Raw genomic sequence first — 17,873 nt, forward strand, 5'->3', positions numbered from 1 at the left:
GATAAAGTGCTCAGATCAGTGGTAAAGCACAGTGTAAACATGCCAGTCCTGCATTCAAAATGTACTTTTCCGAACAAAAGTAAAACAAATGTTGCTCAAAAAGTTCCTAAAGATCATGAAGTAAACGTACAGTACTAATTCTACACAACGGCCCATATCAGAAAATGTAACTTTATCTTATTGTATCATCCTTTTTAATGCATTAATTTGTTTATCAAGGTTTTTTTCTATATATTGCCAGGTAGTTGTAATTTAGGACAGGAAGAGATATAATAATAGTTAAGTACAGTACTTAAGTTAGTCTAGTATTAAGAAACTGTCTACTATTGGTTACATCAATCTGATGTAACCAGATGTTTTTTTACGCTGTGGAAGATCTCAAAAGATGGTAAAAGCAAAGGGTGGCCTTGTAGCTTAAACTGAAAGACACATCAATATTAAAGCTCAGAGCCCCCTTCAGTCTCATCATAATAATGGTGTTCATACAGTAGCTTCTCTATAATTGAAATGAGTTCATATGAGGCTAGTTATCAAGATGAAACAAATAATCTAATAGCCTCACTTAACATTTAGAAATACTGACTGTGTGTAAACATGCTAACACAGTGTACTATGAGTCAGTAGTCAGAAAACCAGCTACTGCTAACCTGGATTTCAAGAGTGAACTCTCTGGGGGCTTCAGGGCCAAACACACGTTTTGCCCTCAGAGTTCCAGTCTGGTCGAAGGAGAAGAAATTTCCCTCATTTCCTGACACCAGTCGAAACTCAAAGGGAGGGCCATTTCTAGTGGAGTCTTTATCGCTCATTGACAGCTTCAGCAGGGTGGTGCCGGCAGCTTGGTTTAACTGGAGGCATTTGGAGAGAGAGAAGAGTTAATGTGACCCTAGCACAGATGAACATTGTGATGGAAACCTCTGAAGCAATGGAGACAGGACTCAGAGAGACACGGAGAGAGCTCGAACTTTGATGGCCAACACTGATGGTTTATTTGGAGCTTCGGCCGGAGAATTCACAAGACATGTGCTCTGCCACGAGTTGACACAGCGGTTGCCCGGCCAATTATGAAGATCTCTACCCCAGACCCATGTATTTAGCTGGTTCTGAGAGAATAATCAACATTGTGCATAACAAGATAAAACCATAACACCTCTATCAGCTGACGCCAACAGGCAGGAATAGGAAGAGAAAACACTGAGAGGGCAGCTGTGCTCAGCGAGGGCAGTACAAACTGATCAACTGGGTCAAAGTTATGGGCCTAGGAAAAGATTTCCCCAACAAACATGAATATGAGAAAAACACACAGACTGGTACCTGTATGGCGGCTGTGGAGTTGGGAGGAGTGAAAACAGGGGGGTTGTCGTTGACGTCAGATATGTCGATGTTGAGGGTGACGGTGGAGGACATGGCAGGAGAGCCACTGTCGAACGCCTGCACTGACAAAGAGTACTGGGATACCTAGATGGAGCAGGAGGGGATGAGAGTCCTCTTTGTGTAACGGGATATATGAGAAGTACAGCTAAGCCTTTATGACGTAAATAAATCGGAATATAATATATAACTTCATTTGGTGTTGACCTTGAGCGGACTTGGTATTTTGTGTGCTCACGAACCATAATATTGCTATTGATTGTAAATGATATATTGAACTTAGAGATGCATCCTTACTAGTTCTCTGTCGAGCCGCTTATTGACTTTGAGCAGTCCTGTCACAGGGTCAATCCAGAAGTGGTTAGTGCGGTCCCCTTTCAGGATGGAGTATGTGATGCGCCCATTCACCTGGCTGTCCAAATCTTCTGCGGAAACCTAGAGAAACACACACACATGGAGTGAAACGCAGTTAATAAGATAAGATAAGATGTACTTTATTGACACCAAATTGGGAATTGTTTGCAATGCAGCAGCATCAAAAAGAAAACAAGGCATTGCACATAAGTAGAAATGAACAATTCTAGAATTTCAAAATCTCAAAATAGAATTAAAACAGCATTAAATGTAGAAAAATATACAGTAGATAACAAATCTATAAACTCTAACAATAAAACGCTATTGAAGGGCCAATTTTCAGTTAACACAATATAAAGCAGAATAGAATAGAATCAGAGGGATGAAACCCTCTTTAAAGGTCACACATGCAGAGCACACAGCACACACAGTGACATTTGTTCTCTGCTTTTAACCCATCCTAGTACCAGGAGTCTAGATAAAACAGAACACTTAAGATCCAATGTGTATTATTGTAATCATTCTTTCTTTGCAGAGATGTCACACAATTAAAAGCAATGCACCAAAATTAGCTAGTTGCTAATTGACATCTGTTGTTCCTGGCCAAGTAGACAAAGACAACCATAAAACAACTAACTATGTTACTTAAAACAGCACATATCACACAAAGTCCATCGGTGCGAGATAATAAATAGAAAACATGTACAAAATAAGAGAGCAAATCAAATGTTACCCTCGTTATTGTCTGCCCGACAGACGCATCCTCGCTGACCAGAACATTGTAGATGTCCTGACTGAAGGTTGGAACGTTGTCGTTGACGTCCATCAGTTCAATGGTTACCATGGTAGCTGTGCTGAGAGGAGGGTTCCCGCTGTCCCAGGCCTCCACGGTGAGGTAGTAGTCCTTACACACCTCAAAGTCCAAATCATCAGCCACAGAAATAGAGCCTAAAATAAACACATTGTACGGCATGTATAGGATTTAATTTAAGACCAGCTAAAGACACATCTTTTTAGATTAGCTTTTTATTAGCAACCCCCCACTTTAAATAGTCGTTATTATTTACCTACCTTTATATTGTTTTATTTATTTTATAGGCCCTAAAGGATTTTATCTTATTTTATTAATCTAACATGTTTCAATAGCAATATTTATTTTTACGTAGTTTTTTAAAATATTTTAATCGTTTAAACTTTATTAGAAATATGGCATTTTTATTACTATTATCTTTTTATTTGTATTTCTGTTGTACCTATATGTTCACGGAGAGAAATCATTATTTAATTTTTTTGTATCATTATACCTTTTACCGCCTTGTGTCTATTAACTTAGACACATTTTTAACTTGTGATGTGTCATTTTGTAAAGCACTTTGAGCTGCATGTGTTGTATGAAAAGTGCTATATAAATAAAGCTTCATTATTATTATTTGAAGTGAGTTTTAGTTTTGCATTCAGCACATACAAGGACCTCCGCTCACCCTGGTTTCTGTCTATGCTGAACTTTCTCAGCTCGTTGCCTGACCGGATGGTGTAGGCGATATCAGCATTCGGTCCGATGTCCACACTCGTCGCCATCACTCTCAGCACCTCGGTTCCCACGGCAACATCCTCAGGGACGGTGACAGCGTAGTCCCTCCTCTGGAAGACTGGAGCATTGTCATTCACATCCAGCACCAAAATGGTCAAATCCACCTGAGGGAGAGACAAACTCATTTCACTGCCCTGAGAGTTCAGTTTCAGCACAAGATAAGGATATTACCGGGAGAAAAGATACTGAGAGCTCCACAAACAAGAGAGGCGACTGGGGGGGAAACCCATTGACGTTTTAGTCCACCAAAGCCCCAAAGAGAATCTATTGAATTCTTTCTTACTTTCTTTTTGGTCACTAGATAAATATTAAATAGAAAGTAACCCTGGATGTGTCATTTTGTTTCTGCTCTCTGGGAGGTCAAAACAACTTAAAACAAGGCTGTGATGTTACAGAAACATTAAACCTTGTTATAATATGTATATTTTATTTTATTTTGGTAGGTTATATTGCAAACAAAGTTTCTGCTTTTCAAATATTGCTTTATTTTTATATGAGAATGTAATGTTATAACCCTCTTATTTCTTACTTTTTATTATTAAAACAAATATTGTTCTAACATGTTTGATAGGTTCGTTGAAAATGTTTCTGTTGATTTGATTTGCCTTTCTGTGTTATTTCAGTTTTTCTTGTATGTCGTTTCATTAAGTGTTGTGGTTGTTGTAAATCAGACCCCTCTTTTAATCAAATTGAACATCATTTCATACAGTCACACCTTCCTCCATTAGGCATTATGTAAGTAATAACCTTAAAGGGGACCTATCATGCAAAATGCACGTCTTTTATACATGAATATGTGTCCCCGGTGTGTCAGGGAACTCACCAAGTGTCAGAAAACACAACCCTCTCTCTTTTCCTCCATACCCAAATCTCTAAAAATGGGGCTGCAACGGATCTGATAAAAACTGATACAGATTTGAAAATTCTCTGACGTCAGGAACAAGGAGCTCCGCCTATATGGCCAACTCTCTCTCGGTTGCCGTGGCATGGTAACAGCATGGTAACAGCATGGTAACATGATGCTCGTGCCTCGCCCCCCTCCTTTGCAGGGGGGCGTGGTCAGCTGCAGCTCATGCAAAGACAGGGCTGGAGGAGAGCAAATAGAGCGAAATGAGGCATGGCTAAAATGCATGATCTGTTTGGTATTTGAAAAAAAAAATATATATATATAGGTATGGCCCCACAATATATTATTCAAATATAGCATGATAGGTGTCCTTTAAGGTGTAAGGTTACAACTGGTTACATAATGGTATTAGTTTAGATTGTCAACTCTATTTAGTGTTAGAAATATGAAGTGGCTAGTATAAAGAATGGGAAGATGTCAAAGTAAAAAGATGGATAACAGAATCACATGCTTTCAAGCTAAACTGCATCCGACCTTCATTATTTTCATCCCTGTTCTATATTCTGGCATACACTGACATGCAGCATATGGTACGGTATATTGTTAGCTACATATGGAGTCAAAGAGGAGAGACACTTGATCCCAGTTCCACTCACTGCAAGTGGGATGTCTAAGCATTTCTATATTTTCTGCTATTATATAGAAGTGCCTGGGAATACGTCTACTACTCGCTACTATTACTACCTCAGCTGTTATTCCAGTTGCTACAAAGTTGGTCCAAATAGGCCCACCTGGTCTCACTTTTGTCTGGGGTTCATCTAAAGTTACATCTATGGCAGTCCTAAAAGAACCCCTTTTTACCTATTTTCTGCCTGCCTCTGCGTCTGTATCTGTCACCTTCCCCACTTTCCCATCCAAGACACTCCACCAGTTGATGATTTATCTTGATTAAATCTACCAGGTTCTTTATCTGATCTCTTCAGTAAACAACATGTTTTTATTCATTGGTTTCTTGTTTTTCATGTGTATGGACAGAAATACAAATTGCACATTATCAGCTGGTGGACTTACTAATGTGCCTCTTAATGTTTAGTGTAAAAAATCGAAATGCATAATTATGGTAAAATGGTTTCATAAATATTCACATCTATTCCTTTTTTTTTTTATATATATAATTGGTGTAAATTACTCAGAAGCAGTTTCCATTTAGTCTTTATCTCATTTAATTGCCATGTTTATTTCACCTTGTTGGTAATTTTTGTGAGGACTGTTATTGCCCTTGTTTCAGAGGTGTCATATTTTGTGATTTTGAACAGCTTGTAAGATGTTTTTCCCTGCACTTAGGCTTCGTGCATAGCATGGGAATGACTCAATGAGATTGAATGTGTGTCACTGGCATCACTTACCTGGGAGGACAGCGCCCCCTGTTGCCCATCTTGATCAGTGGCCTGGACACGGACTCGATAGGAGTCTTGGCTCTCTCTGTCTAGAGTCTTCTCCAGAATTACCATCCCTGATACGGGTTCAATGGAAAACAACCCGTTGACTGAATCCACCAGAGAATAGACTACTGTACGGTTAAATCCTGGAGAGAATGGGAGATAAATCCATGCACAGCGAAGACTTAATATTCATGTCAAAATGTTTTTCTTCCTGTTCAAGGTAGTCTTTTCTATTTTACAAATTGTGTGTGTGTCTCTTTTCATCAAACAGCTGCAGATAATTAAGTAATCTCATGTGCGAGTCAGCAGTTTGAATGCTTAGTGACAGTATCTTCAACCTGCATTAATTGTAACTTTATTTGTTCATTATCATCCTTGTTTAACATCTTACTCGTCCAGCATTAAACATCTTATTAGCTTACCTTCATCTGGGTCGCTGGCTTGCAGCCGGGTGAGCAAAGCCTTGGGAGCGGCATTCTCATAAACGCTAGCCAGGTAATGGGGAGAGGAGAAGGAGGGGGCATTGTCATTCACATCCAACACTTTGAGAGAAATGTCAGAGCGGCAGAACAGCCCTCCTCCATCAGTAGCCTGGGCAATGAGTTTATAAGTGGTCGTCATCTCCCTGTCCATGACCGTGGCCGTGCGCAGCTCACCTTAGGACACAAAAACAGAGATATAAAAATGAGGCTTATTCTCGGACATACTGTGTATATTGTTATTCCTATGAAAGCTTAGAAAATATAGCAACTGAATGTACCAGTGTTGGCATCCATGTAGAAATCTTCAACCCCGATGCCAAACAGTGAGTATTGGATCTCAGCGCTGGAGCCTGAGTCAGCATCTGTTGCGCCCACTGACACAATGCCCTTGTTAATGGGAATGTTCTCAGGGAAAGAGGCACTGTACACCGCCTGTCAAAACAAACACAAACACACACACAGATATACAAGCACAAAGTGAAACAACAGTGTCTGAAAAAAAACAATCTGTCCAACACATAAAACGATTGAGCACTGCCTCCATTATCCCTGGTGATAAACCGAGCACAGCAGAGTAAAGTGCCCTTTTCTGACCCTGCATTCACTTTGGTCGCCTCTGGAAATGAACTTTGTGACCCCACTAATTCCCCAAACACAGACCAGCACATTTAAAGAACTACATACTTTTTTTCTCTGTACTTCTAACTTACACTTGATGCAATTATTTGTCCATTGCCTGATGGTGTGGTCGATCGACATGTATCACTGCAAAACTACTATATCTACTGCCAATTCTACTGCTTCACTTTCAACTGCTATTACTTCTACTCTTTTTACCTCTATACTTATCGCTATTATTTATTTTGTTGCATCAAACATGACAAAACACTATGGCTAATATCAGCAGGGGAGGTTGTTTATTAACTTCTATTGGCATTACTGCTACTACTACTTTTACGGCTGACTTCTGCATCTACCATTACATGAGGTAGAAATGATTTAGTTTCTCTTGTTACTATTAGAGCAACAGGCACTACAATAATACTTATTATACAACTGGCACTTTTAATCAAAAAACATGAGGCCATGATAAGTTAGAGAATAGTGTGTGACTCTTAACATATTTTGATAAATGTCATGCCGTCACCGTATCATGCCAGAATAAAACAAACTGTGTAGTTACCCTGGCCGAACTTGTAAAGGAACATAAATAATATGAGAGGAGAAGAGGGACACAGGGAGGGATGATTTCAAAGAGAATAAGTAAGTTTGGAGAGAAAATGTAACTTTCTCAACTAATGATGTGAAATTAAAGGAGGGTATTTCCAGAAGATTGCACAGCTCAACGATTGTCCCTTTTCACAGTTTTTGGCCTCTTATACAACGTTCATTTGAGTTTGCATCTTAAAGTTGTGGCAGAAATTAGCACAACACCTGATGTTAAATGTTTTGAATTGCTGGTGTCAATCATAAGTTAGTGTCATTGTTGCAACTGGAAGATCATAAGCTTTTGACTGTGGGCATTTCAAATATTACAATATATTAAATTGTGGAGTACTCAAGTTACAGTATATTCCCAGAAGTACATTATGAGTACTATCGATATATCTGTTGAAGTAATTGAAATTAAGAGTGTACTTTAGTAGACGGTGAAACAAAGAATATTTAACAAATCCTGTTCTGCTTGTAGCTTTTTCACATACATAAATATTATTATGCAAACATTATTCAACAGCATTTAAAATAGAGGGGCTGCAGTTGATGTTTGTTGCTCTCAGATTCTGCATGACACGATAAGACATTGATCAACTATTCGTTATTCAACTTGTTACTATTTGTTCAATTTCACCTTAAGCACGAAGCAATTTGTCTGTAGCCAGTATTTTGAAACATTTATGTTTTCTTTCTATTTTTAGCCAATACTAATTGCAATGTGGTTAGCATGGACATAAGCAGAGCACAGAGGCAATTAGAGTGCCATGAATTCTAAAAAAAGCTATATAATAATACTTCACTGTCCTACATTCCATTGAATTATTTGTTTTCTGTGCATATTTGAATTTGTGCCCATCTACATGTGTGTATTCTGACCTGGTTGCAGATGGGACTGTTGTCATTTGCATCCATGACGGTGACTTCCACTGCAGTGCGAGCCACATATAAGCCGTCGCTGGCTGTGATGTTGAGCAGATACAAGTCCTGCTGCTCCCGATCCAGCAGGCCGCTCACATAAACCTTCCACTCTCCCTGAACGAGAGCCAGGCCAAACACGCCCCGCGGGTTCCCCCCTGAAGATTAAACGGATGAGAATTAAACCGCTGTCACTTCACAGCAAAGAAAGAGGCAAAGATGCATTGTAACAGACTTGTGAACAAACAGGAAGTCTCATTCAATCCCAAGAAGAAAAATCACCAGCTCCCCACCCATCCACACCCCCACACAAATGATGCAAGTACCCTTTGGCATAATCAATAAACCTCTATCATCATGGCCTAAACCATGGTGGTGGCGAAACAGCTATGGCCTTTCAAAGTTAAAAAAACGTGACCTTTTATTATAACATTACAAAGGCCAAAATAGATCATCCTTAGATATTATCAGACAATTTTATGTGAATACAAATTATCAAGCTCAGTGTCAAGGTGAGAGTTTTCCCGGCGAGTCTGTATAGGGTTTTTATTACTCCCATAAAAAAGAGTTACTACACAAAGTCATGTGCGAGTGTGTGGAATCCCAACCAATATACCAACTTCACGTCGTTTTAAAGAATCATTGAGCCATCCTTGTGCTGGTTGGCGCTCTATATATTATATAAGGGCGGCTGTGGCTCAGTGGGTAGAGTGCTGGACTTAGAATCAGGGGGTAGCAAGTTCGAGTCCCACTGCAGTCAGCATGTCGTTGTGTCCCTGGGCAAGACACTTCACCCCAAATTGCTCCTGTGGGGATTGTCCACAGTACTGAATGTATTTAAGTCGCTTTGGATAAAAGCGTCTAACAAATGACATGTAATGTAACCAAGCATTCTTTTCATATATTCATAAATGAAAATGTGGAAAAACAGGGTCTCTCTGCCTTGATTAAGAGGTTTTCTTTGTACAATGTGTACATTGTAGACTCAAAAGGAAATTCATAAAAGCAAAAGGTCAGTCGTGTTTGACATTTCAGTTGGAATTTATTCAAATGTGACCTTTAATAATAACAACCTCCTTAGTGAAATTAATTATTATGCAACACCACCTTATCTCACTACATAATGCAATTACTGCAACACATTATTCCGCCATTATGTTAGTATTCTCTTTAATTTCCTCACCAGTTATGTAAAAGTTGACGAGGCGGTTTTGGTCCGTGCCGTCTTGATCTTTAGTTTTTAGAAGAGCTACTACCTCACCGAGGGGGTCGTTCTCCGTTACTGCCCCCCGGTAAAGCTCCCTCTCAAACTGCGGGGGGTTGTCGTTAACATCGGACACAGTGATGGTAACCACTGTGGTGGAGGAGAGAGACTGGGACTCCCCCAGGTCAGAGGCCACTACTTCAAAGCTGTAGCTGGAGCAGGCCTCGTGGTCCATCTGACTCAGTGTGGTGATCCAGCCTGTTTTACTGTCAATAGCAAACACTGAGCTCATAGTGATTGGGCTACTGACGGTGCGAGCGTCCTTTGTCAAGTCCAAGTTGAAGTTGATCAGAGGTCCAAGGCTGTAGGTTACCTGGAATTAAGAAAACAAGTATTAACAAGCTTCTAAAGCATCTACAACACTGCAAACTTATGATAACTTGGCTTGGCTGTCACAGACCTGTCCGTTCGAGCCCCAGTCTGGATCAAGTGCACGGACTTGTATCAATCTGGTCCCTACTGGCATCCCCTCCATCACTGTGGCAACATAGGCATTCGTCTCAAACATTGGCTTGTTGTCATTCACATCGAGGATCTGCAAATACAAATAAATTCAAAATAAAGTTTCAATTATACTGAAAAATATTGCAAAAGGGAATTAAAATCCACTAATTCTCTGAATTATTCAAGCTTATTTGAATGGTATTCAATTTCCTTAATGCATTGATTTTGTATAATTTCCACATTTTTAATTATAATCCACAACACGTCTTCATTTTGTGCAAAGTTTAATTATGTTATGAAGCAACTTTAGGCCCTCAAATAGAGGAATCATTGGAGAGAAGATAGGATATGTCCATGTTGTCACGCTTTCACATAATGAAATCACAACAGTCTTTATTTAGCTGTATCACACACCTTAACCTCGACGTCCACAGTGGAGACGGACTCGATCAGGTCTTTTCTTGTTGTTGCTGCGACCTTAAAGCGGAAGATGCTGATGAGCTCATAGTCGAGTGGCTTGATCAGACGGATCAGCCCCGTGTCCCTCTCCACCAGGAAGGTCCCTCCCTGGTTGCTGTCGAGCGTTTCTCCTCCAACTGCAGAGAAGCTCCCAGTCTGTCCGGGGACCATGTACACAGACCCCAGAGCTGTCCCTGCTGCTGTGTCCTCTGGGATGGTGAAGGAGTACTGAGGCTGGCTGAAGGAGGGTACAAATGCATCTGGTGGGACCACGTGGATGAAGGCTGACACCAGCGAGTGTTTGGCCGGGGAACCGCAGTCTGTGGCTTTGACGAAGAAGGACAGCACCGTCCCCTGGAGGTGGTCCACGGTGCTTTTAGTCATCATCCAACCGCTGTCCGCCTCCACCTGGGCTCCGGCAGAAACCACAAGGAATTTTAAATCTTTAGATACAATCAGAATCAGAATCATTCGTCCCACAGAGGGGAAATGTACATTTGTTAAAGCAGAAATGAGCCAAAGACAGCTTAATGTTAACTAAGAAGCATGCATAAAACAAATATTAAATATAAAGAAATTAAAGAAAATTACACAATTTACAAAATACACATCTGTAACAATAATCATAGTTATAAAGATAGTAATATGTATTCCACTATCACTTTCTTTATTTTCATCCATATCAAATTAGCCTTTTGTACTTCACGTTTCGTATAGTTCTTCATTTTCTCTTAGCTTGTACTTTTGTTTACCTTTGGAGCAGGCAAAACTAACTGAGGCATCAATCTTAATGTAACATCATTTGAACTTGATGAGTAAAAATGTACAATTACAGATACCAGATGGCTGTTAATCCAATGAAATGGGGAGCTGGTGTCTGTTGAGAACATCTCCTAATTAAGATCTATGGTATATATGAGTTTGAATATGGTCAACTCTCATTAAATACATTGGTTGTTGTAGAATTGTTCTCTTTTTCTTAAAGAAGACTGAGAAAATGTTTGCTGCTCTATTAAAGGTAGGGTAGGTAAGTTTGAGAAACCGGCTCGAGATCGCTAGAATTTGAAAATACACAACTGGAGAAAATCTGCCACTTCCTTACAGAGCCCCTCCTCCAACACACACGAATGCGCACATGACCAATTAGGGCACGAGATAAGTTTGTGCACAGATGGAAGGCTGACAGGCAGGTAGGCCATCCAGTTATTTTAGCCGGGCCGGCTCAGATGATTGGTCGTGCTTTTTACAGTACTACGGCTTCCACAGATGACATTTGTTTATGGATTTTTTGTCAAAGCACTTAAGATATTCATTGCTATCGGGATGTTAAGAGCATTCCATGGAATATAACAAAAAGTGTATCTCGAGCCGGTTTCTCAAACTTACCTACCCTACCTTTAAGTTATGAAGTGCAAATAGCATTATTATATTGTGAGAAGTACAGCAGTATAAATTATAAAGTTGTAAACCAAATGTACTGACCTCCAGGACATCCACCAGTGAAAGGCGTGCCTCGCTGTAAAGGGAGTAGGTAACCCTCCCATTAGACCCAGCATCAGTGTCAGTGGCTTGGATCTGTGTGACCAGAGAACCTTTAGCAACATTAGCTTTAATGCTCATGCGGTACTCCACGGCTCTGAACCGAGGGGCGTTGTCATTCTCATCAGCAAGAACCACTCGAACTGTGCAAAACGATGCCCGGCCTGGAAAAGAAACACGATATAAATGTCTATGTGATTCATACAAGTGTTTCATACAGACATAATTAGCCTTGTGAAACTGTTTCAATCACTTGAGGTTATAGCGAATGGCAAAACGAAATGAATCTTTAATGCAAAAATGCTAATGCCTCATCCATCATGCAAGAACAGTGACTACTCGTGCATTAATGTGAGCTACATGCTTGGTCTGCCAGATTTAGGTATAACTTAGACTATTGTGTACGTCATATACATGGGCTGATTTGAAGATAGCCTTTGTCAGGGAATCAGTGTTACAGCCTGGTTAGTGTCAACAATTATACCTCCACCATCCAGGGCCATAATGGTCAGCACCATGTCCTTGTTAAGAGGGTTTTCTCTGTCTAATTTCTGAGCGGTTGATATGAATCCATCTGCATCGATGGTGAACTGAGTTTTCCCCAGGTCATTGATGAAGGAGTAGCTGATCTGGCCAAACAGCCCGGAGTCTTCATCTGTTGCACGGACCTGGAGACCAAACAGAAAACATATATATGTCATATTGGTCATTGCAAGGCTCTACAACTTCTTCCATGTAGGAACTTCCAAATAAAAGCCCTGATGGACGGACAACTTAGTGAGCAGTGAGCAGAAAAGTATTGCAAAAGGGAATACAAATTCACTCATTCTCAGAATTATTCAATCAGAATCAGAAACAGGTTTATTACCAGGTGGGTTTACACGGGCGAGGAATTTGACTTGATGTCATGGTGCATAAAAACAAGAATTAAAAACACAGATAGAGAACTAGAAAAATATAAAAAATAATTAAAAAATATAGTCAAATATAACAGTATTTACATTGCAATGGTATGGAATAGAAGGAATAACATATTTTTGTGCATTGTGTGCATTAATGTAATTAATGCAAGATAATTTTAACGGTATTCAATTTCCTTTTTGCATTGATTTTGTATAATTTCCACATTTTGAATCATCATTAGCAACAACCCATCTTACTAGGCAAACTTACTTGAATGACCTTTGACCCCGGAGGAGCATTTTCTTGGACTTCAGCCAGGTAGAACCTCTGGCTGAACACTGGGCTGTACAGGTTGGCTCCGAGGACACGTACAATCACCTGAAGATCACAATCATCCTTATAATACTCATCCCCCTACATATCATTCTCATTTTGATGCCATCACAATAATCATTACTGACCGATTTGTCAAACGTGATCACATCAATATGACATGCACACCGGCAGTAAAAGCATCAGGCCTGTGATCTAATGGTGATTGATGCAGCTGTAAACAGCGGGAGAAACTACTGTGGAGGTCTGCTGTGTTCACATCATGTCAGAAGGGGAAGCAAAAGAATGAGGTGACATGTTGTATCTACAACATGTCATATAGACTGTCAGAGATAACGGATATCAGAGCCTACTTGTAATTACCACTATAGGACAGTTTTTTTTTACAGTTGGCAGGTCATCCTCACAGTAAATCTCATATGACACGAACACACATTAACCTCTAACTGCAGAGCGACTCAGCAGCCAATGGTATGAGGCATCAGTCGTACTAGACAGCTGCAAATGTTTGAGATAAAATTGAAGCAAGGGATTGGCTCGGTATGAAACACTCCAAAGGTTAAAAAAATAGCAAATCAGTTAATAGTCAATTGTACGTTGTCTCACCTGAGCGGTGTTGGTGAAGACTCCATCTGACACGGACACATTTAGTTGATAAGAGAGTTTCATGCCTTGTCTCCTCTTGTTAGACAGACTGAGCACGCCTGTATCTGGCTCCATCATGAAAATCATTTTGTCATTCCCGGAGAGAATAGTGTACCTGAAAGCAATTTGGGAAAAAAAGAGTACAATGGTGTTTACTTTGTTTCATGTTGTTTTGCTCAGAAGCTGCTGGAAACACAAAGTACCTACTTTTGTTGTTTTTGCCTGACAAACAAAAGTCCAAACCACTACGATTGCGTTCAAAACACAAAACTAAGATTTCCTATAAGAGGTGTGCTTTTCTGAATATAATGAACAGAAACATTTAGACGGGATTCAGGGGGGAACAATGCACACACATTCTAACTATCACTTTTAGAAGAAAAACATCAAACCCACAGGTATACAAAACATATTTTACCTGAGTCTCTGAGCATCACAGATGTCGGCATCCGACGCCTGAACACAAGTCACAAAGTGCCCCCGGGGAGCCAGCTCGCTGACAAAGGCCTCGTACAGCGCTTGGCTGAAATTAGGAGGGTTGTCGTTTGTATCGGTTATAGTCACAGTGACACTAACATCACTGCTGAGGGCAGGGTCTCCACTATCTGTCGCCCTGACAATGAAGTTGTAGCGTTGGACGAGCTCATAGTCGAGCAGGCGTGCCGTGAATACCAATCCGCTGTTACTGTCAATGTGGAAGTAGTCTGTGCTGTTGTAGATGTCAGATAGGATCTGGTAACTCACCGCGGCGTTTTTCTCTGAATCTTGATCCTGAGCAAACACCTACAGGGAGAGAAAGATTAAACATTTGCACTGCCTCATGCATTATTCAGAATATGGTCTGATTTGTTTACCCTGACATACTCAATCGTTACAGTACTAAGTCACTGAACACCGAGTCCAAATGAAAAAAAGTATAATAATGTTTTGGATTGAGATCCAGCATTTAAATCTAAATCAAAACATTGTCAAGCGTCCAGCATAAACATTTTGTTGAAGCGCAATCATTTATCAACAGAAACCGACAATTATACTGTATTCTGAAACCATTGTCATTTATATTATTAGTATTTTAGATCATATGAATATGCATATTTATTGAGTGAAGCACATTTTTGCATGTACAGTAGGTGGCAGAAAACTTAATATTTTAAGTGAAAAGCCACAACCTGCTTTTACAAAGCATGGATACTTTAGTATACAACACTAGAATACCAGTGAGCAAGCCAAAGTGTATTTAAAGGAATGAAAAACATTTGTATTAGCCTATACAATATTGTTAGATACTGATTCTTTCTAAAAATCAATACTACAGTCAAACAAGGTCATTGACCTATTTTGATACCAATATATTCATAAATCTGTTGTCTTAAATTCAGCTCGAGGCAACATGTTTCTCAGTGAGAGAACATCACTGGTCCATTATTTGCCAAAGGTCAAGGGCCCCCACAGGGAAATATTACACTATCATCTCATAAATAAATCAGTAAGCAATCACTCTAATATTCATCCACAATACTGTTGAAGTGAGTCCTAAGTGTTAACAGTTATTTAATATGAGTACACACTGGACTCACTCAATCAATAAACACACACACACACACACACACACCTGTAACACGGCTGTCCCAATCATGGAGTTCTCAGCGATCACAGAGGAGTATGAAGTGTTCTGAAACAGTGGCGGGTTATCGTTCACATCCAGCACGATGATGTCCACATCGACCTCAGACTTTGCCCCGGTCAGCGTATCTGTAGCCTTCACCGTCAGCCGGTAGTACTGCGTGCTCTCGTAGTCTAACAGGTAAATCACGATGATGATTCCTGTGTCAAAGCCAATGTCGAACTGCAGTGAAGGGTCTCCGTCTGTGATGGTGAAGATGATGCTCTGGCCTTCAGGGCTGGTGGCATTGATACACAGGACAGAGGTGGAGACGGCTACATCCTCTCTGACAGTGAGACCATAGAAAGGTTTGTCAAACACCGGCATGGCTTTATTCACTATGGTAACAGGCAGCTCCACCTCACTGGAAAGAAGTGGGAAACCTCCGTCACTGGCCACAAGGACCAGCTTGTACTCTGCGTTGGAGAGGTCAGCCTCAAAGGCCCTCTTTAACGTCAGCTCTCCTGTCAGTGGGTTCACCTGCAACCAATAAGAATAGTTGTTTTATGACATAAGGAGCATGAGAATGTACTAGAATGTTTTTTCAAATATATAGCACCCCGTAAGAACACATTTAAAGCAGGAATTTGTAGCTGTTACCTGAAAGTTCCTGTGCTGCTTCTTAAGACTGTATGTCACTTCTCCATTAAGACCGTAGTCTAAGTCGGTGGCGGACACTCTGAAAATAGCTGATCCAGGCTCTGCTTCGACCTGCACTGCAGCGTAGTAAGGGAGGTTCACAAACTCTGGAGCATTGTCGTTCACATCCTCCACCTGCAGAAAGAATCATTATTTTAAAGAGGCTCTAATATTCTTTTTTGGGTTTTCCCTTTCTTGTAGAGTGTAATGTGTTTTTATGCATGTAAACGGTCTGTTCCCAAAGTCCATGCCAAAGGGAGTTTCTCCACAACACCTCAATTGGATTGCTTTTATCTTCAGGAACATAATGAGATAACTATGTGATACTCGCTCTTCTATTAGCTAGCGCTTCAACACATTGTACGTGATAGACTAAGAGGCTTTTAAGAAGATCCAATGGACTCTGTGTAAAGAAAGTTAAAAAAAGAGACACCCACCTGAACTTGTACGGTCACCCTGGCCACCTTCACTATTTCATCTTCTCTGCGGACCTCCACCACCAGTTCGTAACTGTCCTTCTCCTCCCGATCAAAAGGCACTCCAGTGGTGAGCACCACCCCGCAAGTTGGCCGAATGATGAAGCGTCCGCTGGGGTTCAGCAGAGTGTACTTCAGCGGTTCGTTGAGACGGTGGCCGACTGTGTTGACAACAGTGACCACAGTGACATCAGGTATGTTCTCTGGGATGGAGGCGGAGTAGACAGGGAAGGTGAAGAGAAGGCCGCTATCTATCGCTTCTCGGACAAGCACTGTGACCGACGCCATGCTGGAGAAACGCCCATCCCAAACCTTAAAACCAACACATACAGAAGAGCATGAGTGCCTTTTTATGGGCATTCAGCGCTGAGTGGGAAAGCATTATTTTTTGTTTATTTGACAGCTGACCCCCAATAAGCTAATGCAGAGGATGTGATGCTGGGGTTTTATCGTGTACTCAATGACACTATGTATGCATAGCATTGTTTATCTTCTTAGCAAAACATAACACAACAGAAAAAACATTAGTTATTACCAATCTACCAGGGCATAACACCCTGCGTCATTTAGCTGAAGTGTTTCATAGCAACACGCTGAATAACAATAGGTTTGCAGCTGACCCAGTGCTCTGCCATCCCTGTGGGAATCATTATTATGCAAGCCAGTTGAAGCCAACTACACGCTGTAAATCTAAGCTGGTGACAGGATACATAAAAATGATATTTATGTGTCATGTCCGCTGAACAAGTGTAGCTAATCACTTACCTTCACATTAAAGCGGTAACGGTCTTTACTGAGGTCTTGATTGACGACGGTCACAACACCAGTGTAGCGCTCCACAGAGAAGAACTCCGCATTGCTGTCCACCAGAGAGTAAACCAGCTGAGGGGTGATGGATTTGTCAGGGCTCAGGGTGGGGTCAGAGGTCATATCGGGGTCCAAAGCCTCTACCCTGAGGACCTCGACTCCTATGTAGGTCGGTAGGAGGAGGACCGCCTCGTAAGTGTCCTGTGACAACTTTGGAGGTGAGTCATTGATGTTGATCACCTAAGATTGAAAACCATATCCACAAATAAAATACAACAAATACAATTGAGTCAGGTAGGTTTTTAAAGCACTGAAAGGGGACCTTACCTTTATAATCACCTCTGCGGGGCTCTCAGCACTCAATGGAGGAAAACCACTGTCCCTTACATGAACCCGGAAGACAAACTCAGAGAAGTTCTCATAGTCCAGGCTGGAGATCGTTCTAAAATTCAACAAACATCCACATAATCACAAAATCATGAGACAT

At 40.8% G+C, this 17,873-nt stretch overlaps 1 protein-coding gene across 1 annotated transcript in view; it reads right to left on the reverse strand.

Moving 5' to 3' along the window:
* The window catches only part of LOC117490562 (protocadherin Fat 3), a 62,349-nt gene that overhangs the window by 18,176 nt on the left and 26,300 nt on the right, over positions 1–17,873 (reverse strand). The window contains exons 17-38 of the mRNA XM_034140328.1: positions 17,714–17,828; positions 17,345–17,626; positions 16,541–16,891; positions 16,065–16,238; positions 15,414–15,944; positions 14,220–14,584; positions 13,763–13,916; positions 13,094–13,201; positions 12,405–12,588; positions 11,864–12,084; positions 10,337–10,789; positions 9,879–10,013; positions 9,398–9,791; positions 8,176–8,372; positions 6,363–6,516; positions 6,025–6,258; positions 5,567–5,745; positions 3,204–3,417; positions 2,456–2,670; positions 1,666–1,803; positions 1,312–1,455; positions 648–845 (exon numbers count right to left, since the gene is read on the reverse strand). Of these exons, the coding sequence (XP_033996219.1) occupies positions 648–845; positions 1,312–1,455; positions 1,666–1,803; positions 2,456–2,670; positions 3,204–3,417; positions 5,567–5,745; positions 6,025–6,258; positions 6,363–6,516; positions 8,176–8,372; positions 9,398–9,791; positions 9,879–10,013; positions 10,337–10,789; positions 11,864–12,084; positions 12,405–12,588; positions 13,094–13,201; positions 13,763–13,916; positions 14,220–14,584; positions 15,414–15,944; positions 16,065–16,238; positions 16,541–16,891; positions 17,345–17,626; positions 17,714–17,828 (5,140 nt within the window). The remainder of the gene's footprint in view (positions 1–647; positions 846–1,311; positions 1,456–1,665; positions 1,804–2,455; positions 2,671–3,203; positions 3,418–5,566; positions 5,746–6,024; positions 6,259–6,362; positions 6,517–8,175; positions 8,373–9,397; positions 9,792–9,878; positions 10,014–10,336; positions 10,790–11,863; positions 12,085–12,404; positions 12,589–13,093; positions 13,202–13,762; positions 13,917–14,219; positions 14,585–15,413; positions 15,945–16,064; positions 16,239–16,540; positions 16,892–17,344; positions 17,627–17,713; positions 17,829–17,873) is intronic.

Source organism: Trematomus bernacchii, unplaced genomic scaffold (assembly GCF_902827165.1).
Source record: "Trematomus bernacchii unplaced genomic scaffold, fTreBer1.1, whole genome shotgun sequence".
In the NCBI taxonomy this organism is placed as follows: Eukaryota; Metazoa; Chordata; class Actinopteri; order Perciformes; family Nototheniidae; genus Trematomus; species Trematomus bernacchii.